At 42.6% G+C, this 22,300-nt stretch overlaps 1 protein-coding gene and 1 non-coding gene across 6 annotated transcripts in view; one reads left to right on the top strand and one right to left on the bottom strand.

Moving 5' to 3' along the window:
- The first annotated feature begins 155 nt into the window (after window positions 1-155).
- Window positions 156-262, top strand: LOC150051485 (U6 spliceosomal RNA). The gene has a single exon (XR_016538525.1). It is a non-coding gene; the product is annotated as a U6 spliceosomal RNA (small nuclear RNA).
- Window positions 263-1,163: 901 nt separating this feature from the next.
- Smyd4 (SET and MYND domain containing 4) overlaps window positions 1,164-22,300 on the bottom strand; it is a 41,813-nt gene continuing 20,676 nt past the window's right edge. For 4 of the 5 annotated variants that reach the window (XM_090350437.1, XM_090350440.1, XM_090350438.1 and 1 more), the window contains exons 5-11: window positions 20,267-21,431; window positions 9,598-9,780; window positions 9,028-9,191; window positions 4,891-5,023; window positions 4,037-4,153; window positions 3,732-3,855; window positions 1,164-2,170 (exon numbers count right to left, since the gene is read on the bottom strand). In XM_090350437.1, coding sequence (XP_090206563.1) covers window positions 2,017-2,170; window positions 3,732-3,855; window positions 4,037-4,153; window positions 4,891-5,023; window positions 9,028-9,191; window positions 9,598-9,780; window positions 20,267-21,431 — 2,040 coding nt within the window. In that variant the 3' untranslated portion in view covers window positions 1,164-2,016. The remainder of the gene's footprint in view (window positions 2,171-3,731; window positions 3,856-4,036; window positions 4,154-4,890; window positions 5,024-9,027; window positions 9,192-9,597; window positions 9,781-20,266; window positions 21,432-22,300) is intronic. The other variant, XM_090350442.1, reaches the window with a different exon arrangement.

Here is a 22,300-nt window from a genome sequence, read left to right as displayed (position 1 = left end):
TTGAACCTTGATCCTTAGATCATAGCTTCCTGAGCAGCTAAGATTACAGGTGTGAACCACCAGTACCCAGCTCACTCAGCATATTTTGATGTCTTTTTACCTCCTTCCCCATGTTTACGAAGTCTGTTATTTCATTTACTGGCTGAAAGCTGCTGCTGCTTGCTTTGGCAGCATATATACTAAAAGTGGAATGATACAGAGAAAATTAGTATGGCTACTGGACAAGGATGACACACAAATTCATATTAAAAAAAAAAGAGTAGTTTAAAGCTAGCCAGGGCAAGAAGATACGTGAGACTCTTTTTTTTTTTTTTTCCCCAGTCCTGGGCTTGAGCTCAGGGCCTGAGCACTGTCCTTGGGTTTTCTCAAGGCTAGAGCTCTACCACTTGAGCCTCAGCACCACTTCCAGCTTTTTTTTTTTTTCTATGTATGTGGTACCGAGGAATCGAACCCGGGTCTTCATGCTTGCTAGGCAAGCACTTTAACCACTAGGCCAAACTCCCGGCCCTATATGTGAGACTCTTATCTTCAATAATCTACCAAAAGAGCAGGGAGTGGAAGTGTGGTTCAGTTGGTAGAGTGCTAGTCTTGAGCAAAAGTTCAGGACAGAGCTTAGTCCCTGACTTCAAGCCCCAGAACTGGTGCATACTGGCACACACACACACACACACACACACACACACACACACACAAAATAGCATTAATAATAGCGAAGATGGTAGAAACAAGGAGTATCAAGCCACATGTGGCGATGGCATGCCTGTATCCCAGCATTTGGGAAGGCTAAGGCAGGAGGATCACCAGACCAGGTCATGTTCTGCCTTGCTATATATGGAGAAAAAGGGGCCGGGAGTTTGGCCGAGCGGTTAAAGTGCTTGCCTAGCATGCGCGAAGACCCAAGTTCGATTCCTTGGTACCACATACATACAAAAACGCTGAAACTGGTGCTGAGGCTCAAGTGGTAGAGCTCTAGCCTTGAGAAAGTCCAAGGACAGTTCTCAGGCCCTGAGCTTAAGCCCAGGACTGGCAAAAAAAAAAAAAAAAAAGAAAGGGAGGAAGGGAGGGAGAGAGGAAGGAAGGAAGGGTGTGTACTGAGTTGCCATCAGCCACCAACCAATAAAATAGCCTCATATCTTTTTCTTAAAGACTTTTTTTTAAAAGTTTCATTTTATTTTTTTTATGTGGCAACGAGGAATTGAACCTATGGGCTCATGCATGCTAGGCAAGCACTCTACCACTAAGCCACATTCCCAGATCCCCATACTCATTTCTGCATTTGCAAACTATCCTCCAAACTATACTAAACTATATACTATACTATACTAAAGTGCACTAATGAAGAATCTGAGGAAGCTGGATATTGTAAGTACAATCATGTCTCCAGGTAATGACCCATAGTAATATCTAACTGTATAACTGTTTTTAAATTACAATACAACCACTAAGAGTTCCCACTGGTGTGTATGGAAGTTTTTTATTACTACTAGAAATCATAGGAATGTCTCAGGAAAGCAGATTCTCATCATTTAGTGAGATGGAATATGGCCCAAACCTCAGGCTAACATCCAGTTGCCTACAGATCAATTGAGCCATAGCACTACTTCTAGCTTTTTCTGATAGTTTATTGGAGATAAAAGTCTCATGGTCTTTCCTGCCAAGGCTGGCATCAAATTGTGATCCTCAGATCTCAACCTCCCGAGTAGCTAGGATTTATAGGCATGAGTCACTGGCTCCAGACTTACAATAATCTTTTTAAAGGACTAGGCATCTCCAGGTACTAGTTGGAAGTCTTTTCTGTGGACTGCGAGTTCTTATTAGGGGTTGTTTGCTATTCAAGGTATGTCCATGAATGGGTATTTCTCTTTAAGTGTAATGTTTCCCAGTTTTTCCTGCCCTTAACATACTAGGTTGGGGCTACTGGGCAAAATGTCTTTTAGCTGACAGCTCAGCAGCAGGACCACCTCTTCAATTCATCTGCCAGAGCTCCTTTCTCATGGCCAGAATTCCTTGGAGACCTTATACCGAAGGTTCCGTAAGAGCTGGTGGCAAGTCCAATAAACAGGATCTCATCTCTTGGAGCTCCTGGATTTCACTGCTCTGAGAGCCACAGTGCACCAAGAGGACCTTTTCTGCTTTCTGTATGGTATTCAGAGCTTCGGGTACTGCAAACCTAAACCAAGGGAGGCAAGAAGAGTCAGTTCACTGCTGGTTAAGCTATATATTTATAATATATATAAGCTACATAGATTATATAAACTATATATTATATACAGATTGTTACATATTTATAATATATAATGTATGTTATATATATTTACATAAATATATATTATTTATATATATTATATATATAAATATATATTTATATATATAAATATATATTATACATATATTTGCCAGTCCTGGGCTTGAACTCATGGCCTGGATGTTATACCTGAGCTCCTGTGTTAAAGAACAGTATTCTACCACTTGAGCCACAGCTCCACTTCTGGCTTTTTCTATGATTACTTGCAGATAAGAGTCTCACAGGAGCCAGAAGTTTGGCCTAGTAGTGGAGTGCTTGCCTAGCATGCACAAAGACCAGGGTTCGATTCCTTGTTACCACATACATAGAAAAAGCCAAAAGTGGTGCTGTGGCTCAAGTGGTAGGGTTCTAGCCTTTAGAAAACCAAAGGACAGTGCTCAGGCCCTGAGCTCAAGACCAGGACTGGCAAAAGAGAGAGAGAGAGAGAGAGAGAGAGAGAGAGAGAGAGAGAGAGAGAGAGAGAGAGAGAGAGAGAAAGAGAGAGAGAGATATTAGTGAACTTTCCTGCTTGAACTAGCCCTCTAGATATTAGCCTCCTGAGTAGCTATGATAACTAGCATGAGTCACTGGCTCTGTATTATTATTTTTAATGGTTTCTCTTTTTAACCTTTATTTACTTTTTTTTAAAAAACAAAATTATTTCTCTTTTTTTTATTGTAATTAGTAAAAGGGTTACATGATATTTGCCAGATAGAAGGTGCATTAATTCACATACATTGATACCCTTTCACATGTCTTGGTACCCATTACTTTTTTTTTAGTGGTGCTGGGAATCAAACTTAGGCTTCATGAATGTCAGGCAAGCATCCTAAACTTTCCATCTATGTTTATTTACTTCTTCTTCTTCTTCTTGTTTTTTTGCCAATCCTGGGGCTTGAACTCAGGGCCCGAGCATGGTCCTTGGACTTTTCTCAAAGCTAGAGCTCTACCACTTGAGCCACAGCAACATTTCCAGCTTTTTTTTTTCTGTGTATGTGGTACTAAGGAATTGAACCTGCATCTTTGTGCATGCTAGGCACTCTATCATTAGGCCAAACTCCCAGCTCGAAAACAATTATTTTAAGAAGAATAGGATGTAAATTAGGAAAAAGATTGAGAGCCTGGAGTTGAGGGTGCCGGGAATGAGAAAAGGGCAAAAGGAGGTGTGATTAACCAGGAAGGAATGAGAGGGAATGCTAGGCTGGTGAATGGGTGGGTGGGGCTGTCCAGCTAGTCCTCCTACAGGAAACTCTTCAGATCTAAGAGCTTCCCTCAGACCTAAGGAGGTCAGCAAAGCTGAAAGCTAGGATCTGTCCTAAAGAGGAAATAAAAAAGTTCCAACATGCTTCCAAAGCACTGCAGAAAAGTGCTACATACACAGAAGCACTTAGTCAGAAACAGAATAGTATGTGCCCCGGCACAGTGTTTGCAAAAGGGTAAGACTTACCCATTGAATAAGACTTGAGCCAATTTGAAGAGCTCATGGCCCATTTCAATACTGGTTGGCCCATGGCGGGCCTCAACCACTTGGAGACTCTTCTGCAGATGGACAGCAGACTTTTGCCAGTCCCCTAAGAGAGAGAGAGAGAAAAATCTTACTGTTGAAAAGAACCACAGTAAACTGAGGATGAATTCTCAAGGTGAGGAAAGCTGAATGGAAAGGAGAGCAGCATCTGTTTGAAGACTGAGAGAATCAAGAAAGGTGAGCATCATGACAAAACATACAATACAGGGAATGAAAACATGTCATACCTAAGGCAGCATAGGCCTGGGCCAGGTTATCCTCAATTTCCCCGACTATGGTGTGCTCTGTCCACAGGAAGCTCTTGGCATCTTGCTGGCATCCCAACAACTGTTGGATGGCTTGCTCTATTGATTTAAAGGAAAAATGCTTCTTATACATAAACCTCAGTCTGGAAATGAGAAGCCAGGGGTCAAGTCCACATCAGCTGGGCTGCATGTGTCTCCCTGGGCTATCACCAACCCCAGTATCACTGTGTTCTCACATGCTTTCTCTTTCAGGAAAGAAGATGCTAGGTGAGTTCTCCCCCATTTACTCTAGGTTCCCAGCATCCACTCTCCAAGATAACCAACGGTATGGTCCATTTATGGTCATTTCTTTTGCCTATGAAATCTAGGTGCAAAATTGCTGCTCATAAAGTGGGGCAATTAAGTTATCTCTTGGTCAAGTTTTAACCAAAGTAGTGGGGAGTCTTCTTTCAGTGTTGGGCTCTGCACCCAGAACCTCATGCATGTGAGGGAAGTGTTCTGCCACTGGGTTGCACTGTGTAGGATCCTTATCTCCACTGGGCACATGCTCTTACCACTTTCTAGCAGAGATTACTAAAGATTACCTTCCTAGAAAGTCATAAAAGTCAGAGATAAGCCTTTTGTCATCAGGGATACCAGAACTTGCTATCAAATAATTTTACACGAGGTCTGCTCGTTAGGGTTTGGTTATTCTCACTTGCCTATGTAGCCACCTTGTGGCTGCTACAGGGATAATTCAATACAATTTTTCATTCCTGAGTTTTTGGGAATAGAGTGCTATAAGAATACATATGAAACGGAAAGGGCTGGAGGACCAAGCATGGAGTCAGTCTCACCTAGTTTACCATTTCTGAGAACCTTCTGGGCCATCTCAACCTTCTGCTGAAGTTGCTGTAACCGAGCGACCAGATGGTCCCTGCTGATGGATTCTGTACAAGATCTGGTGCCACACCTCAGCACAGCATTTCCCTGTGGAAGTCAGTTATACCTTTACTCCTTAGCCACACTCAGTTATTAACACTGTACATGCTTACATTATGGGAACACTGACTCTATGGGGGTAAAATGATCTTTGTTGTTTTGTATGTCATGGGAATTGAATTAAGGGCCTGGGCACTGTCCGTAAGGTTCCCCGCCCCCTCTACTCAAAGCTAGTACTCCACCACTTTGAGCCACAGGGCTACCTTCTGGTGGTTAACTGGTTCTTGTCCAGGATGGCTTTGAACCAGATCTTCAGACATTAGCCTCCTGAGTAAGTAGGCACCAGTCACCAATGCTCAGTTATGGGAAAAAGATTCTTGCAATAATATAATCTAAGCTGGACTTAATTTAGTCTAAAACCAGTAATTCTAATGAGAGCATTAGCTGATTCCAACTTGAGATTTAATTTTTGAAACCCAATTGATACATCTTATAATTTCTTTCCATCTTGTCAGCCCCTCTTGTAGCCTTTGGGTGGCAAACACATTTTTAGTGGTTATAAAAATGCTATAGGAGGCTGGTAGTGTGGCCTGGTGGTACAGTGCTTGTCTAACATGCATGAGGCCCTGGGTTTGATTCCTTGTTACCACATACACAGAAAAATCCAGAAGTGGTGCTGTGGCTCAAGTGGTAGAGTGCTAGCCTTGAGGGGAAAAAAAAGAAAGCTCGGGCCAGGAGTTTGGCCTAGTGGTAGAGTGCTTGCCTAGCATGATGTATGAAAACCAAGATTTAATTCTTCAGTTCTACATACACAGAAAAAAGCTGGAAGTGGTGCTGTGGCTCAAGTGGTAGAGCACTAGCCTTGAGAAAGTCCAAGGACAGTGCTCGGGCCCTGAGCTCAGTCCACAGAACTGGCCAAAAAAAAAAAAAAAAAAAAAAAAGTTCGAGGACAGTACCCAAGTCCTGAATTCAAGCCCAGGACTGGGAGGTAAAAAAGTTACAGGAAGCCAGTCACTGGTGGCTCAGGCTTATAATCCTAGCTACTCAGGAGGCTGAGAACTGAGGATCATAGTTCAAAGTTAGTCTGGATAAGAAATTCCCTGAGGGGGCCGGGAGTTTGGCCTAGTGGTTAAAAGTGCTTGCCTAGCATGCATGAAGACCCGGGTTCGATTCCGAAGACCCGGGTTCGATTCCTCGGTACCACATACATAGAAAAAAAGCCAGAAGTGGTGCTGAGGCTCAAGTGGTAGAGCTCTAGCCTTGAGAAAGTCCAAGGACAGTGTTCAGGCCCTGAGCTCAAGCCCAGGACTGGCAAAAAAAAAAAAAAAAAAGAAATTCCCTGAGATTCTAATCGCCAATTAAATACAAAAAACGAAAACAAAAACAAAAAAAAGCCAGAAGTGGAGAAGTGGTTCAAGTGCTAGATAGAGCACTAGCCTTGAGCAAAAAAAAAAAAAAAAGCTCAATGGATAGATCCTAGGCCCTGAATTCAAACCCTAGGTCACACACACACACACACACACACACACACACACACACACACACACATCTGTAAGAAAAGTAATCATACAAAGCTAGGGGCCAGTGGTGGCTTATGCCTAGCTACTCCTGATGCTGAGATCTAAGGAATGAAGTTCTAAGCCAGTCTAGGCATGAAACTTTATAAGACTCTTATCTCTAACTAGTCACCAAAAGCTAGAAGTGGAGCTGTGGCTCAAGTGGTACAGTGAAAAAGTGAAATAAAGTGAAAAAGTGAAAAAAAAAAAAAGCTAAGGGGCGGGGCTGGGAGTTTGGCTTAGTGGTAGTGCTTGCCTAGCATGCACGAAGACCTGGGTTCGATTCCTCAGTACCATATACATAGAAAAAAAGCTAGAAGTGGTGCTGTGGCTCAAGCGGTAGAGCTCTAGCCTTGAGAAAGCCCAAGGATAGTGCTCAGGCCCTGAGTTCGAGGCCCAGGACTGGCAAAAAAAAAAAAAAAAGCTAAGGGACAGCACCCAGGTACTGAGCTGAAACCCCAATACTGGCACTTTAAGAAAAGAAAAAAAGATGGCACAAGTGGCCAGCACGGTGGCTCATGCTTGTAATCCTAGCTATTCAGGAGGATGAGACCTAAGGATCAAGGTTCAAAGTTAGCCAGGGCACAAAAGAACCCGAGACTCTAACCTCTAGAAAATGTAAAATGGGGCTTGGCTCAAGGGTCACAGCCTTGAGCTGAAGAGCTCAGGGACATTGCCCAGGCCAAGTTCAAGCCCCATGACCCACAGAAAAAAAAAAAAAGAAGATAGAAGTGGCTCTGTAGCTCAAGTGGCAGACCACTAGCTTTGAGCTGAAGATCTCAAGAACAGCGCTCAGGCACAGAGTTCAAGCCCCACAACCAATTCAAAAAAACAAAAACAAACAACAACAAAAAAATCAAAAACAAAAATAAGAAAGAAAACTAATGCAAGGCTGGAGGCATGGCACAAGTGAGTTACAGTGGGCCTAATGATTTCAAACACTAGTATTGCCATTAAAAAAAGAAAAAAAGGAAAGTGGGGCCAGGAGTTTGGCTTAGTGATAGAGTGCTTGCCTAGCATGCATCAAGACCCGGGTTTAACGCCTCACTACCACATACATAGAAAAAAGCCAGTAATCAGGCCCTGAGTTCAGTCTACAGGACTGGAAAAAAAAAAAAAAAAAAAAAAGGAAACCAATACAAAAAGTGATGCCTTTTCACATTTTACCTGGGGTTCATCCCTTAGCTTTCTCTGCATTCTACCTACAGTACCCTAAGAAGAGTACGGAATTTTCTGACAGCAGAAAACTCTGTAGGTGGGCATAGGTCCATTGCAGATGGTGGCAGCTGTGCCATCGCTTGGCATAGCAATCCAACTTCTTCTAAGAATGCCCCCCTCACCTCCCTTGGTCAGTGCCCTGAAGCCGAGAGGGCTCAGGGATAGTTTTTTCTGCTGTTTCAAAATGGAGGAAAACTCCATTTTCTCTAACCACAGTCACTGGTTAGTGACCCATAAGATTTTGTCCAGACTGCATTTGGAGTGCCATACATTTTCATTCTCCCGGGCAGGGAGGATCAGGAGGTTGAGCTGCTGGCAGCCCTCTTACCACCGAGAGGGAAGTGTGTGAGCATGGGACATACAAAGTGAGTTCTAGGTGACACTACCTGAAACCCTTGGATCAAAGCTGTATCTTTTGGGGGGGGGAGGGAGATGTGGGAACCAGTATCAGGGTTTAAATTCAGGGTCTTACTTGTTTGGCTGGTGCTTTACAACTTGAGCCACACCTTCAGTCCAGCCTCTTTGGAGATGAGAGTCTTATGGACATTTTTGCTTTAATTGTTGTTCCTCTAGAACTTATTCTTCTGAGTAGCTAGGATTATGGGCCAGGAGCACCTCATAAAGCTGTATCTGAAGTAGCTCTACCCCAGAAAAAAGGGTTTTATTTGTGTATTTTGTTTGTTTGTTTTTTGAGACAAGCTGGTCTCAAAACTTATGATTCTCTTGCCTCTGCTTTCTGAGTGCTAGGATTATAGGCATGTGTCATTAGGCCTCAGCATGGAACTTTTTTTCTGTGTCTTGGGGCTTGAACTCAGGGCCTGGGCACTGTTCCTGAGCTTTTTTTGCTCAAGGGTAGTACTTTACTATGGGAGCCACAGAGCCACTTCTGGCTTTTCTGTGTATGTGGTACTAAGGGATCGAACCTGGGGCTTCATGCATCCTAGGTAAGCATTCTACCTCTAAGCCACATTCCCAGCCCAGCATGGAACTTTTTAATAACTTATTTGAGCAAATGAATATTGAATCTTCCATTTTTTTCATCCTTGAATCAGTTTAGGTGACATTTTTTGTCATGTCTAAGAGTTAAATCCCTAAATCTAACCTTACCTTGTGGTTCCTTTGGAGAAGGCATCCAACATGTAGGGATGGTTTGCAACATGGAAATGTTATTGCTGTGCTAAGCACCTACAAGCCCCTGATGGCTTTCTTCTAAAGAATGATAACTTTTGGGAAGGATCACTGTCCTTAGGGAAGAGGAGAGAAAGAAGAGAACTTTACCTTCATAAGCGCTCTGCAACTGTTACAACAGAAGGCTTCCCACCTGGGCCCTGCAGCTGCTCTGAGCTCCTCAGTGTGACAAGCTGGACAGCTGCAGTCAAAGAAGTACTGAGACTTCAGCTTCTGCTGCCTTTCAGCAACACTCATCCGGCTCTTGTGAGGCCCTGGAGAGAGATTACCCCCAGCTACTTCTTATAGCAAAAAAGTCAAAGATTATTCACAAGTCTACAGCTCTGCAAAGGGGCTGGGTGATTCATAATGCAGCAGTAAAATTTTACTTTACATTAGGGGATCTAGATGCTCAAATAGGCTTCACCATTGTTTGGACAGGGAGAAAAGGAGTGAGACCTTGAGGCAGTGCATAGGGATTAAGTAGTGAAAGATACAATAGCTTGTCCACAACAAGGCTTCCTACTATGACAGGAAGAACGGATTTTGGTCTAAGAATGCATTGCCTCTTCCAGGCAATGGGACAGATGGGAGGTACCTGCCTGGTGACTTGCTCATTCCTATTCAGCCTGTCAATTTTGGCTGGAAAAGTGTAGGCCAGTGGTAAGAGGCTTGGCTCACCATAGCAGTGGAGAATCTCTTGCCCTTTTCTAATCTGCTGTGTTGCCCGAATGGTGACGACAGTGCCAGAGAAGGACAGGCTGGTGTTGGGGCTGCAGGAGTGGTTTAGAAGACTGAGAACAGGGAAGATGCCCGTGGCAAGGCGTACCTGCCTACTGCTGGTAACGAAGCTCTCTTTAGACCCTGAAAGCACAAGAGGGAGAGGGAGAAATGCGTCAGGCTATCAGTTCTGACCTCACCATCCTCTCCTCCTCAGAAGAGGAGCTGAGCAGCTGGGCCTGAAGCCCATCTGAGTCACTGCTCCACAGCCGGATCCAATCTAAATTGGATGGAACATGAGTCATGACAAACTTTGGTCCCCAGGAAGCAAAGTGAAGGAACACGTGAGAAATGCACTGGAATCCTAAAGCCTAACTGTTTTGTCCCTATGCCACTCCCAAGGGAAAAAAATCCCTAAATTAGAATTTATTAAAAAATAATCAAAAAGGGATTATCAGCAGGGAGATTTCTAGACCGTTTAGAAACAAGAGTACCTGTTGAGACCATTTCCCAAAGACAAGTACTTTTGTTTAACTGGTCTCTGGTTGGTTTAGAGAACAAGTGGCCCAGTTATTATACTAGACTTTATAGATTAAGCAGACACAAATGTATATAAAAATCAATTTTCATTTTGTATACTGCTTCAGTCTATCCTTTGTCCCTCCTTTATGGGAAACCAGTCAGCAGTAACTCTCACCAAAGCAAGTCAGTCTCATGTCTCAATCTTTGTAGCACAGTTAAAAGTGAATGAAGCTGGGCACCAGTGGCTCACACCTGTAATCCTAGCATCTCAGGAGGCTGAGATCTGAGGATAGCAGTTCAAACTCAGCCTGGATAGGAAAGACTCATTTCCAATTAACCACCAGAAAACCACAAGTGGCACTGTGGTTCAATGTGGCAGAGAGCTAGCCTAGAATAAAAAAGCTTAGTGACACCACCAGGTCCTGAGTTCAAGCCCCTAGGACTGACCACATTTAAAAAAAAAAAAAAGGAAAAGAAAAGAAAAAGGATGCAGCAAGGCTGCTCAGCAGTAAGCTCATGTACTTATTTATGTTCATATATGACTTCCTTGTACTCATGTACAAACCAATGTATTGCTTTAGATTTCCATGCTATGATAAGATATCTGGGGGAAAAACATACCCAAATAACTTAGAAAAAGGAATGGTACGCTAGTTATATCTATATTTCTAGGACTCAGGAGGCTGAGGCAAAGATATAGCAATTTTTTTTTTTTTTTGCCAGTCCTGGGCTTGAGCTCAGGGCCTGAGCACTGTCCTTGGACTTTCTCAAGGTTATAGCTCTTCCACTTGAGCCTCAGCACCACTTTCAGCTTTTTTCTATGTATGTGGTACCGAGGAATCGAACCCGGGTCTTCGTGCATGCTAGGCAAGCACTCTACCACTAGACCAAACTCCCGGCCAAGAGATAGCAAATTTAAAGCCAGCCGGGGCTATATAGAATAGGCCAGCTGAGCTTCAGTGTAAGACCTTGTCTCAAAAGTAAGAGTGAGGAGAGAGTGAGAGGAGAAAAAGGGAGTAGTTTTGGCTCCATTTTGGAGGTTGCAGTCCATGGTAACTTGGGACTGTGGTGACACGCTATATTATAGTAGCAGTGTGTGGCAGGAAGCTGTTTACCTCATGGTGACTAAGAAGCAAAAGGAGAAAAAGGAACCCAGCACCAGTAGCTCATGCTTCTTAATTTTTGCTACTCAGGAGGCTCAGATTTGAAGTTTGTGGCCTGAAGCCAGCTGGGGCAGAAAAGTCCATGAAACTCTTATCTCCAAAAAGCTACCAGAAAGAGCTGGAATTGGTACTGTGGTTTAGGTGGCAGAGTACTAGTCTTGGGCAAAAAAGTTCAGGGATAGGGCCCAGGCCCTGAGTTGAAGCTCTAAGACTAGGCGCGTGAGCACACACGTGCGCACAGACATACACACATATACACACAGAGGAGAGAAAGGAAAGGAGTCAGGGTCCCCAATATGTCCTTCAAGGGCACGCCACCAATGACCTAACATCCTTTTGTGAGGTCCTACCTCTCAAAGATTCTACCATTTCCCAAAATTACCACAGGATATGGGGACCAAGCGATTATTACATGGATTGAGGGGGTAGAAGGAGCTTCTAAGATCCCAAACCTACCAGCCTTTTTGATCCTATTGTAGACACACTGCTAATTTAGTTATAATGTTCGTGAGAGCAGAAAAATCCAGAAGGAGGACCAGGAGTGTGGCCTGCAGGTAGAGTACTTACTTAGCATGCATGAAGACCTGGGTTGGATTCCTCAGTACCATATACACAGAAAAAGCTGCTAATGGTGCTGTGGCTCAAGTGGCAGAGTGCTAGCCTTGAGAAAGCCCAAGGATAGTGACCAGGTCTTGAGTTCAATGCCCAGGACTCATAAAAAAAAGCCCAGAAGGAGAGAACTAATATGGAGAGAAATCTAAGAGACAGGTTTTCTTGGCAACAACAAAAGAGATGACAGATTGGAGAAGGGGCATAGTACTCATAAGAGGAATTTTATTGTACTTGTAACATTCCACTGAGCCAGAGGCTTCTGAAGAGACCATATACCTAAATAGTTTTTTTTATAATAGCCATATATCCCAGGAATGTATGTGATGGTATAACTTTGGCCAATCTAAGTTAATGGTCAATAGCCTTGGTTTAGGATTAGGAAAAGTATGTTTTCAACAAACTAGTTGAAATGCGAAAGATACTGTTGCTTAATGGGAAGTATTTTGTTTTCTAGAAAACTGGAAAACTGTCAGGTAATTGTGATACCATTGTACCTATGCCAGGAATCTCAACAAATCATTTACCAAAGAAATAAGCAGTCTAGATACAAATGTAATGAATAAAGAAAATATCATGAACCACCAAGTGAAAAAACATTCTGTAAAGGAAAAATTAAATGTAGAAATTACATTGTCTTTTTGCAGACAATTCTATTATCGGTTGCTATGGAGGACAAGAATAAAATAAGTAAACATAATTCACAGGGAATCCAAATGACTCAATTTTAGTCAATAATTCTACAAACTGTATTAAGATCTTTTCATCAGAGCTTCTCCTAAATGCTTAACTGATTTCCATCTCCTCTGCTGCTTTTCTTCTGGTCGTCCAATGTCTACCTTCTGGCATACGTGCTAATGAGCAGTGAAATGCTAAAAGGTAGGCAGCAGGAAGGAGCAGAGTGGGGCCCGAACAATTTATCATCTGAATAATCAGCCTCTGCATAATTAAAAGTTGACTTGCATTCTCAACTACCGATCATTGGCAATCTGTATTAGAACAGTTGCTAAAATTTTCCCAGAAAAAAAATGATTGCAACACAGTGAGTAATGTCAGCTTTGTGAATTATTTATAGATCATCCTCTAACAGAAGTAGGCCCAGGAACTGAGTGGGATATTTGTGTCAGAGTTGAATGTCTCTGTAATTATTTCTAAAAAAATTAAGTATTGATTAACAGAAATTACTCAATATTTTGCATTAGTCATCTATTAGCAAAGATAATAGAAAGAGAATATCTATGTCTATTATAAACTAAATTTAATATGTGACATTTTGAATAGAAAAAAAGAGGTAGTGATTCCTTACCAAGAGTATATACCTCGATAATATTTCCAATGCATTTAAAACAGGATTCAAGTAGGAGAGGAAAAAAAAGATGCATTCATAATCATTCCGGAATATACTCACTCTGGTATATATTTGGCAAAATGAAAAGTCTGTGTCAAGTTACCAGAGACCCAAACAGAAGGTTGTTGAGGAGGGAAAGCAAAGGGCAGTGGATTGATCTGAAGCTGCACAAAGCCTTACTAAGCTCAGTTATGACACTAAGACAGATACAACTTGGGTGTGCTGTTCCCACTGCAAGAAGCACACACGCCTGTCCCAAGGTCTCGAAGGTCATCCACAGCCTGCCCTGTGGGTGGCAATGGGCATCAGAGAGAGGTTTCTGAAGAGTTTTGATTAACAGGGATTTATGCAAAGATAATAACATACATTTTCATAGGTTTCCATCAAAGTCTATCCTAGTTAACGCTTTAATCCTTCTTCTGCACTACTAATGAAACAGCTGCTAATGAAATTCAATGAGAACACTAAACTGGGAGGTGTTGGAACCCCAAGAAATAATAAAAAAGGGATATAACAAGATTAGAAATGTGAGCGGACTAAAACAAAATTAGATTGAGTCCAAAAATGAAAGTGAACACTGCTGGAGGCACGCAACTGCTACAACTTACCTGGAGGCAGTTTTGAAATATGCATCAAATGCCTTTAAAATGTTCCCACAAAGATGTCCTCTACATTTGTATAATTTTTATCATTAAAAAATGAATTAAAGTTACAAAAGGCATACATGACAGACAGAAAAAAAATTGCAGACACAATGACAGCCATTTGTCATCCTAGCAGGCTGGTTTAACATTCTGGTATGTTTTCTTGCACTTTTCATTCTAGTTTTACATAGATTTCTTTTCTTTTCCTTCTCTCTCTCTCTCTCTCTCTCTCTCTCTCTCTCTCTCTCTCTCTCTCTCTCTCTCTCTCTCTCTCTCTTTGTTTTTTTTGCCAGTCCTGGGGCTTGAACTCAGGGCCTAAGCACTGTCCTTGGACACTTTTTACTCAAGGCTAGTGCTCTGCCACTTGAGCCACAGTGCCACTTCCGGTTTTCCAGTGGTTAATTGGAGATAAGAGTCATGGACTTTAGTGCCCAGGCTGGCTTTGAATCACGATCCTCAGATCTCAGCCTCCTGAGTAGCTAGGATTACCGCTGTCAGCCACCTTGCCCAGTTTTGTAGTTACTTATTTCATGTTTTTAATTTTTTTTTACCCAATTCTGAGCTTGAGTTCAGGACCTGAGCACTGTCCTTGGGTTTTCTTAAGTCTAGCACTCTACCACTTGAGCACTGCTGGCTTTTTCTACATATGTGATACTGAGGAATTGAACCCAGGTCTTTGTGCATGCTAGGTAAGCACTTTACCACAAAGCCAAACTCCTGGCCCTTTGGCTATAGTTATTTTTGAGATTAGGGTCTTGCTTTTTGCCAGGGCGGCTTGGATCACAATTCTCCTATTTATGCTTCTCACTGTGATATACACCATTCTACCCAGCTTCCTTTACTGAGATGGAGTCTCATCAACATTTTGTTATGGCTGGCCTAGAACCATAATTCTCTTGATATTAGCCTCCTGAGTAGCTGGGATGACAGACATGCCCCACTACATCCAGCTAGTGGTTGAGATAGGTCTTTTTTTTTTTTGGGTCTGGTGTGGGACTTGAACTCTGGGCCTGGGCACTGGTCCTGAGCTCTTCAGCTCAAGGCTACCACCCTACCCCTTGAGCCATAGTTCCACTTCTGGTTTTCTGGTAGTTAATTAGAGATAAAAGACTCATGTTCTTTAGTGCCCAGACTGGCTTTGAACTGTGATCCTCAAATCTCAGCCTCCTGAGTAGCTAGGATTATAGGTGTGAGCCACCATGTCCAGCTGAGATAGATCTTGTAAACATTATACCTTAGCTGGCCTCCAAACACAATCCTCTTGAGTAGCTAGTATTACAAGTGTGAGCTACCAGTGCCCAGTCTGATTTTGTTTTTATTTTTATTTTTTATTTTGCCAGTTCTGGGGCTTGAACTCACTGTCTGGGCACTGTCCTTGGGCTTCCTCAAGGCTAGTGCTCTACCGCTTGAGCCCCAGCACCACTTCCAGCTTTTTCTGTATATGTGGAATCAAACCCAAGGCTTCGTGCATGCTAGGCAGGCACTCTACCACTAGGCCATGCTCCTGGCCATGACTTTATGTTTTTAACATAAGCTTTTAAATTGTTCACAGAATGGTATCATCTTTGAATATTGCAATTTGGCCTTTTGGTGCCACCAGGGCTGGGCTCTGATGCTTGTATTTTGTGCAGCCTGAGGTCTAAGAATGTGTTTTTTGTTGTTGTTGTTGTTGTTTTGTTTTGTTTGCCAGTCCTGGGGCTTGAACTCTGGACCTGGGTACTGTCCCTCAGCCTCTTGGTGCTCAAGGTTAGCCCTCTACCACTTGAGCCACAGTGTCACTTCAGGCCTTTTCTGAGTAGTTTATTAGAGCTAAAAATCTCATGGACTTTTCTGCCTGGGTTGGCTTTAAACCACAATCCTCACATCTCAGCCTCCTGAGTAGCTAGGATTACAGGCATGAGCCACTGATACCTGGCCCTAAGAATTTTTTTACACTTTGAATTGGTTATAGATAACCTAGCAGAATAATTCTCACTTGTGAAAAATTACAAATATTTAGCTGGGTACCAGTGGCTCATGCCTATAATTCTATTTGTTCTGGAAGTTGAGATCTGCAGATTGTGGTTCAAAGCTAGCTCCAAAAAAAAAAAAAAAAGGTGGAAGTGAAGTTGTGGCTCAAGTGGTAGACTGCTAGCCTTGGGTACACAAACTCAGGGACAATACCCAGGTCCTAAGTTGAAGCCCAGGTCACATACAAACATACAAATTACAAACATTTAAATTTCAGTAAAGTTTTACTGAAGCTCAGTCATGCTTGGTCAATGGTGAATTGTTTGTGGCTATTTTCATGCTATGTGGCAGAGCTGAATAAAAGTAACAGAGCCTATATGGCCTGCAAAACCTCTGTTAGTTTCTATCTGGCTCTGTATGGAATGCTTTAGTGATGTCTATGGATACAAGCTTTGATAGATGGAGATATCTACTAAAAACCTAGTTTATTTTGTTGTCTTGGTTTCTAGATGCTTCATGTACTTGATCAAAGTCAGAGCTATATTAAATTTTCACACAATGGAGGTTTTGCTAAGTTCCTCCCTCCATGCTTAATTATTTTTGTTTTATAGAGTCAATCTCTAAGTTTCTGAAAGACAGGGATGAAATCAGTGTATAAAATCTCCTTCATGGGCCGGGAGTTTGGCCTAGTGGTTAAAGTGCTTGCTTAGCATGCATGAAGACCCGGGTTTGATTCCTTGACCCGGGTTCGATTCCTCGGTACCACATACATAGAAAAAAAAGCTGGAAGTGGTGCTGAGGCTCAAGTGGTAGAGCTCTAGCCTTGAGAAAACCCAAGGACAGTGCTCAGGCCCTGAGCTCAAGCCCAGGACTGGCAAAAAAAAAAAAAAAAAAAAAAAAAAAAATCTCCTTCATAAAATTAATTAAATTAATTAAAGCTGGGCACATGGTTCACACCTGTAATCCCAGCTACTCAGGAGGTTGAGATCTGAGAATCTAGGTTCTAAGCCAGCCTGGACCAGATACTCTTATCTTCAATTAACCACTAGAAAACAGGAAGTGGAGCTTGGCTTAATGCCAAGACCCAGGGGTAGGGCAGTAGCTTTGAGCAGATGGGTTAGGGACAGTGCCCAGGCCGAGTTCAAGTCCCATGACCCACAATAATAATAGTAATAATAATAATAATAATTTGTCAGTTGTGGGGTTTTAACTCAAGAGCTTGGGCACTGCCCCTGGGCTTTTTTGCCCAAGGCTAGTGCTCTTCCGTTTGGAGCCACAGTGGTATTTCTGGTTTTCTGGTGGTTAATTGGAGATAAGGATTTCTCGGCTTTTCCTGCCTCAGTTGGCTTTGTATCTCTATCTATAGGTCTCAGCCTCCCGAGTAACTAGGATTATAGATGTGAGTCACCAGTGCCTGGCATAAAATATATTTTTAATTACTATCATAGGCTATCTTACCTTGGGTTCTGTTGTTTCATATTAATATCAATAGTTTGATTTACTTATGGCTCCTGATATGTCTTGCTCCAAATCTCATATTATTTTGCAAATTAGTCATTTTGTAACTGGAATACAGTTAGATTTTAATTTTCTGACCTATTCTAAAACATTTTTTTGGTAGGTGCAAAACTGGGGTTTGAGTTCAAGACCTTGTGCTTGCAAGGCTGTTGCTTGTTCTACATTAAATCTTTTAGTTTTAGGTCATTTTCCAGATAGGATCTCATTCTTTTTGTTTCATCTGGTTTTAAATCCCAATCCTTCTTTGTCCTGAGTAGGTGTGAATACAGGCATGAGACACTGTGATCAGCTCTGAAGAACTCCTTAGTAGGTGGTTTTGGACCATTTATATTAACGATTACAGACTTATTTTCATTGTTTTTTGTTCTGTGTGCTACTTTTTTTCATTAGCATATATTAACTGCACAAATGGGTTTTCACTGCATTATTTGCATATATGTGTATAATATGCTTAGGTCAAATTCACTTCCTCTGTTGCTGCTCACTTATTCCCCTGTACCTATGACCTATTTTTTTTTTTTTTTTGCCAGTCCTGGGCTTGAGCTCAGGGCCTGAGCACTGTCCTTGGACTTTCCTCAAGGCTAGAGCTCTACCACTTGAGCCTCAGTACCATTTCTGGCTTTTTTTTCTATGTATGCGGTACCGAGGAATCGAACCTGGGTCTTCATGCATTCTAGGCAAGCACTCTACCACTAGGCCAAACTCCCGGCCCCCCTATGACCTATTTTTATAAGAAAGTTTCTTACCTAGAATGATGGGTAAGATCTATAACCCATTTCAAAATTTACTAGTGCAATATTACCACTGAATGTGAATAGTGTTCTTAATTTTATTTTTATTTTACTCATTTATTCCTTGGTATTACATATAGAGAAAAGGCTAGAAAGCCCAAGGACAGTCCCCAGGACTGGCGCAAATAAATAAATAAATAAATAAATAAGGGAATAAGTGAGCAACAGAGGGAGTGCTGGGCAAGCACCCTATCACTAGGCCAAACTCCCGGCCCTAGTGTTCTTAATTTTAAAAACAGCAAAGTTCAAAGAAGCAGCAATCATTCATATTGTCACTTTCAGAATTAATCATCATTGAACTTTCTGCTATTTTGGCTTTTACTGGGAGAAATGGCTCAAAGAAGGAAAAGAAGTCAGAGAAGAAAACAACCTAACTTGAAATGTGATTCAAGAGAAGCGTGGGACCAGGCTGTGGTGTGTGTGGATACCACATGTGCTTCAGGAAGAAGAGTCATGTCCAAACACATCTCCAGTGAAACACCTAATATGCCATAGAACTTGGCAGCTGAATTAAGATTAAACATTAAAAAGTACACAGAAAGACTGATAAATTCTAGGTGAAATTATATGAAGGATTAATCAAAGAGCTAAGTTTATCTGGTTCAGTCAGCTAGTTTGAACATGAATCAGTCCATAAATCTTAGGTTTAGCTAGTACCGAATATTTTTATTTTCAGTAGTGTTAGCTAGAGAAATTAGGAAAGTATAATAAACTGGTAGAATCAAAATGCATTTTGATTCTAGATCCCAGTTTAGGAAAGCAGGGGTGGCTGTCTGATCTGTGAGCCACTGGCATCTGGCTCATTGGCGTGGGGGGGGGAGGGGCCTGAACTCTGGGCCTGGGTGCTGTCCCTGAGCTCTTCACTGTCCATGAGCTCTTCAGCTCAAGCCTACTGCCCTACCCCTTGAGCCACAGACCCCTTCCCCTTTTCTAGTGATTAATTGGAGATAGAGTCTCATGTTCTTTAGTGCGGGAGCTGGCTTTGAATCTTGATCATTAGATCTCAACCTCCTGAGTAGCTAGGATTACAGATGTGAGCCACTGCCCTTGGCTTCAATTTTTAATTTTTTGTCAGTCCTGGGCCTTGAACTCAGGGCCTGCGCAAGGTCCTTGGGCTTTCTCAAGGCTAGAGCTCTACCACTTGAGCCACAGCACCAATTATGGTTTTCTTCTACGTATGTGGTACTGAGGAATCGAACCCGGGTTCATGCATGCTAGGCAAGCACTCTACTACGAGGCTAAACTCCAGGCCCTTCATTTTTTTTTTTTGCCAGTCCTGGGCTTGGGCTCAGGGCTTGAGCACTGTCCTTGGACTTTCTTAAGGCTAGCACTCTACCACTTGAGCCTCAGCACCACTTCTGGCTTTTTGCTATGTATGTGGGGTACTGAGGAATCGAACCTGTGTCTTCGTGCATGCTAGGCAAGCACTCTACTAGGCCAAACTCCAGGCCCCCTGGCCCTTCATTTTTAATTTTTAAAGAATTTTTACAAATTCAACTCTAAAGTTAAGTGAGTGAGAACTGGAAGCTGGTGGCTCATTTCTGTAATCCTAACTACTCAGGAGGCTAAGATCAAAGCTAGCCTGAGTTGTCAAGTCTGAAACTCTTATTTCCAATTAACCACTAAAAAGCCAGAAGTGGAGCTGTGGCTCAAGAAGCAGTGCACAAGGGATGTGAATGTGGCTTAGTGGTAGAATGTTTACCTAGCAGGTATGAAGCCCTGGGTTTGATTCCTCAGTAACACATAAACAGAAAAAGCCAGAAGTGGCACTGTGACTCAAGTGGTAGCCTTGAGCAAAAGCAGCTCAGGGACAGTGCCCAGGTCCTGAGTTCAAGCCTCAGGACTGGAAAAAAATAAGTTAAGCAAGAGGGAACCATATATTTTACTAATGAGAAAATTGAGGCTAAACAGATTTTCAGATCACAGAGCTTCTTAATAACATAATAATTATCCCAAACAGCTGCATTTTCTCCCATTATGTCAAGGATTGTTGGAATGCTACTGTCTTCCTTTCTAGCTTTTTCTCCGCTAAGACCAGTTACACAGAAAGCTCACTTGTAAGGCAAAGCCAGGTTTCTCTCTTACCTGTCTGCTGGATGGCAGTGATGGCCTGAGCATTGCACTGCATCTGTAACATGTGTCGCAGCATGACCATTCCACAAATAACTCGGGGGTCTGCAAACAACTCAGGGGTCATTGCTGCTTTGGGCTTGGAGGATGGCAGGCCTGTGGCATAGGCAGGCAAGCTGGTGGCTTCGAGCTGTCTGCACAGTATAGAGATACTGAGAGCACTGAGGAATTTGTGCTCTGGACTATGGTTTTCAGTATGGTGTAAAAGGTTGAAGACAGCATTGTAATTATTTTCATACTTCCCATTAACACTGCATTCAAGGACTGGGTTTTCAACATGTCTATCTTTTTCCTCACTTTCCCACTGGCTATAATTGTGTGGCTTGTCCAGATTCTGGCTTTCAGGTGAACAGAGATCCTTGTTACTAATCTCATCATAAAGCTGCCTTACCACTTTGTCAACATCTTCAAATCTAGCCAAAAGAGTCAATCTCAGGGCAACATGGCAGAAGACACCCAGTGTGAGAAGCAGTCCCCCTAGAGCACACTCTGTGCTATGGTAGCGTTTCCAGGCCTGTTGCATGCAATCCTGGCTGCAATATTTGGCATAGCTGCAGCCATCACAGGGCACTGTGGCCAAGGTGTGCTTCAAGCATCGATGACAGTAGAGGTCCCCATCGGTAATTCTAGTCCTCCACTTGCTCTGTAGGCTGTGATGCAGTGGTAGCATTTCTTCTGGGTTAAGGACACTTACAAAAGCATCCTCCTTCACCAGGATCTCTCCTGGGAGAATGTCTTTTGTGGCTACCAGATAGCGACCTTTCAGAGGGTCTGAACATAAGCTGATGGATGATGAGGCACCAGAAATTTGTCTGTTCTCTTCCTTCAGGCTTATATCCTCAAAGGCTTTGGTGAGAGCTGCTGGTAAGGTTTCTGGGAGATTCTTCTTTTCTTGTAACTTCATTTTCAGATTGTGGACATTTCTCTGCAGAATTTGACAGGGAGAAGCTTCTTTGGTTGGATTAGCAGAGAAGTTGCTTTCAAGATCACTGATGGTCTGGCTGGCCTCCTGAAGTCTTCCCAGGGTCACTAGGCAGTCTGCCTTTCGCAGCATCATTTTAGGTTGCAGTCTTTCTGGATATCCATGCATTTGTGCTCTGATGATATCTTCAAGACAAATCTGGAAATAGAAAGGAAATTTCAAGATGACTATTGGTCCCTACTGAAAATACTTCAAGGGCCAGGAGTTTGGCCTAGTGGTAGAGTACTTGCCTTGCATGCACAAAGACCTGGGTTCGAATCCTTGGTACCACATACATAGAAAAAACTGGAAGCAATGCTATGGCTCTGGCAATAGGGCTCTAGCCTTGAGAAAGCCCAAGGACAGTGCTCATGCCCTGAGTTCAAGTCCAGAATTGGCAAAAAAAAAAAAAAAGAAAATACTTCAAAAGGAAGCCAAGCACAGTGGCTCAAGCCTATAATCCTAGGAGGAAGAAATATAGAGATTATATAGTTCCAAGCCAGCTTGTACATAAAAGTTCATGGGAGTCCATCTGAATCAAATGGCTGGTTGTGACGGTATGTGCATCATTACAGCATCGTCACAAGGGGAAACACAAATAGGAAGATTACAGTCCAGGCCAGCCAGGGTATAGAGACACTCTATCTTGAAAATAGTCAATATAGCTAGGCACAAGTGGCTCACACTTGTAACCCTAGCTACTCAGGGGTTTGTGATCTGGGAATGAGTTTTGAAGGCTAGACAGGAAAGCCTATAAGAGTTTTATCTCCAATTAACTACTAAAAAGCTGGAGGCAGAGCTGTGGTTCAAAGTGGTAGAGTGCTAACCTTGAGTACAAATGCTGAGGGGTAACAGCAGGCCCTGAGTTCCAACCCCAGGGTTGACAACAACAATAACAACAACAACAAAAGGGAGTAGAATAGTCAGTGGTTCAAGTGATAGAATGTTTAGAGTAGGATCAGTTTTGGTAGTTTACACTTACAATCCCAGCTACAGAGAAGGTTGAAAAGCCAGGAGGATCACAGTTG

This window comes from Megascapheus bottae, chromosome 17 (assembly GCF_031878675.1).
Source record: "Megascapheus bottae isolate mThoBot1 chromosome 17, mThoBot2.hap1, whole genome shotgun sequence".
In the NCBI taxonomy this organism is placed as follows: domain Eukaryota; kingdom Metazoa; phylum Chordata; class Mammalia; order Rodentia; family Geomyidae; genus Megascapheus; species Megascapheus bottae.
The sequence above is the reverse complement of the archived record's forward strand: the minus strand, read 5'-3'. Positions and strand labels throughout refer to the sequence as shown.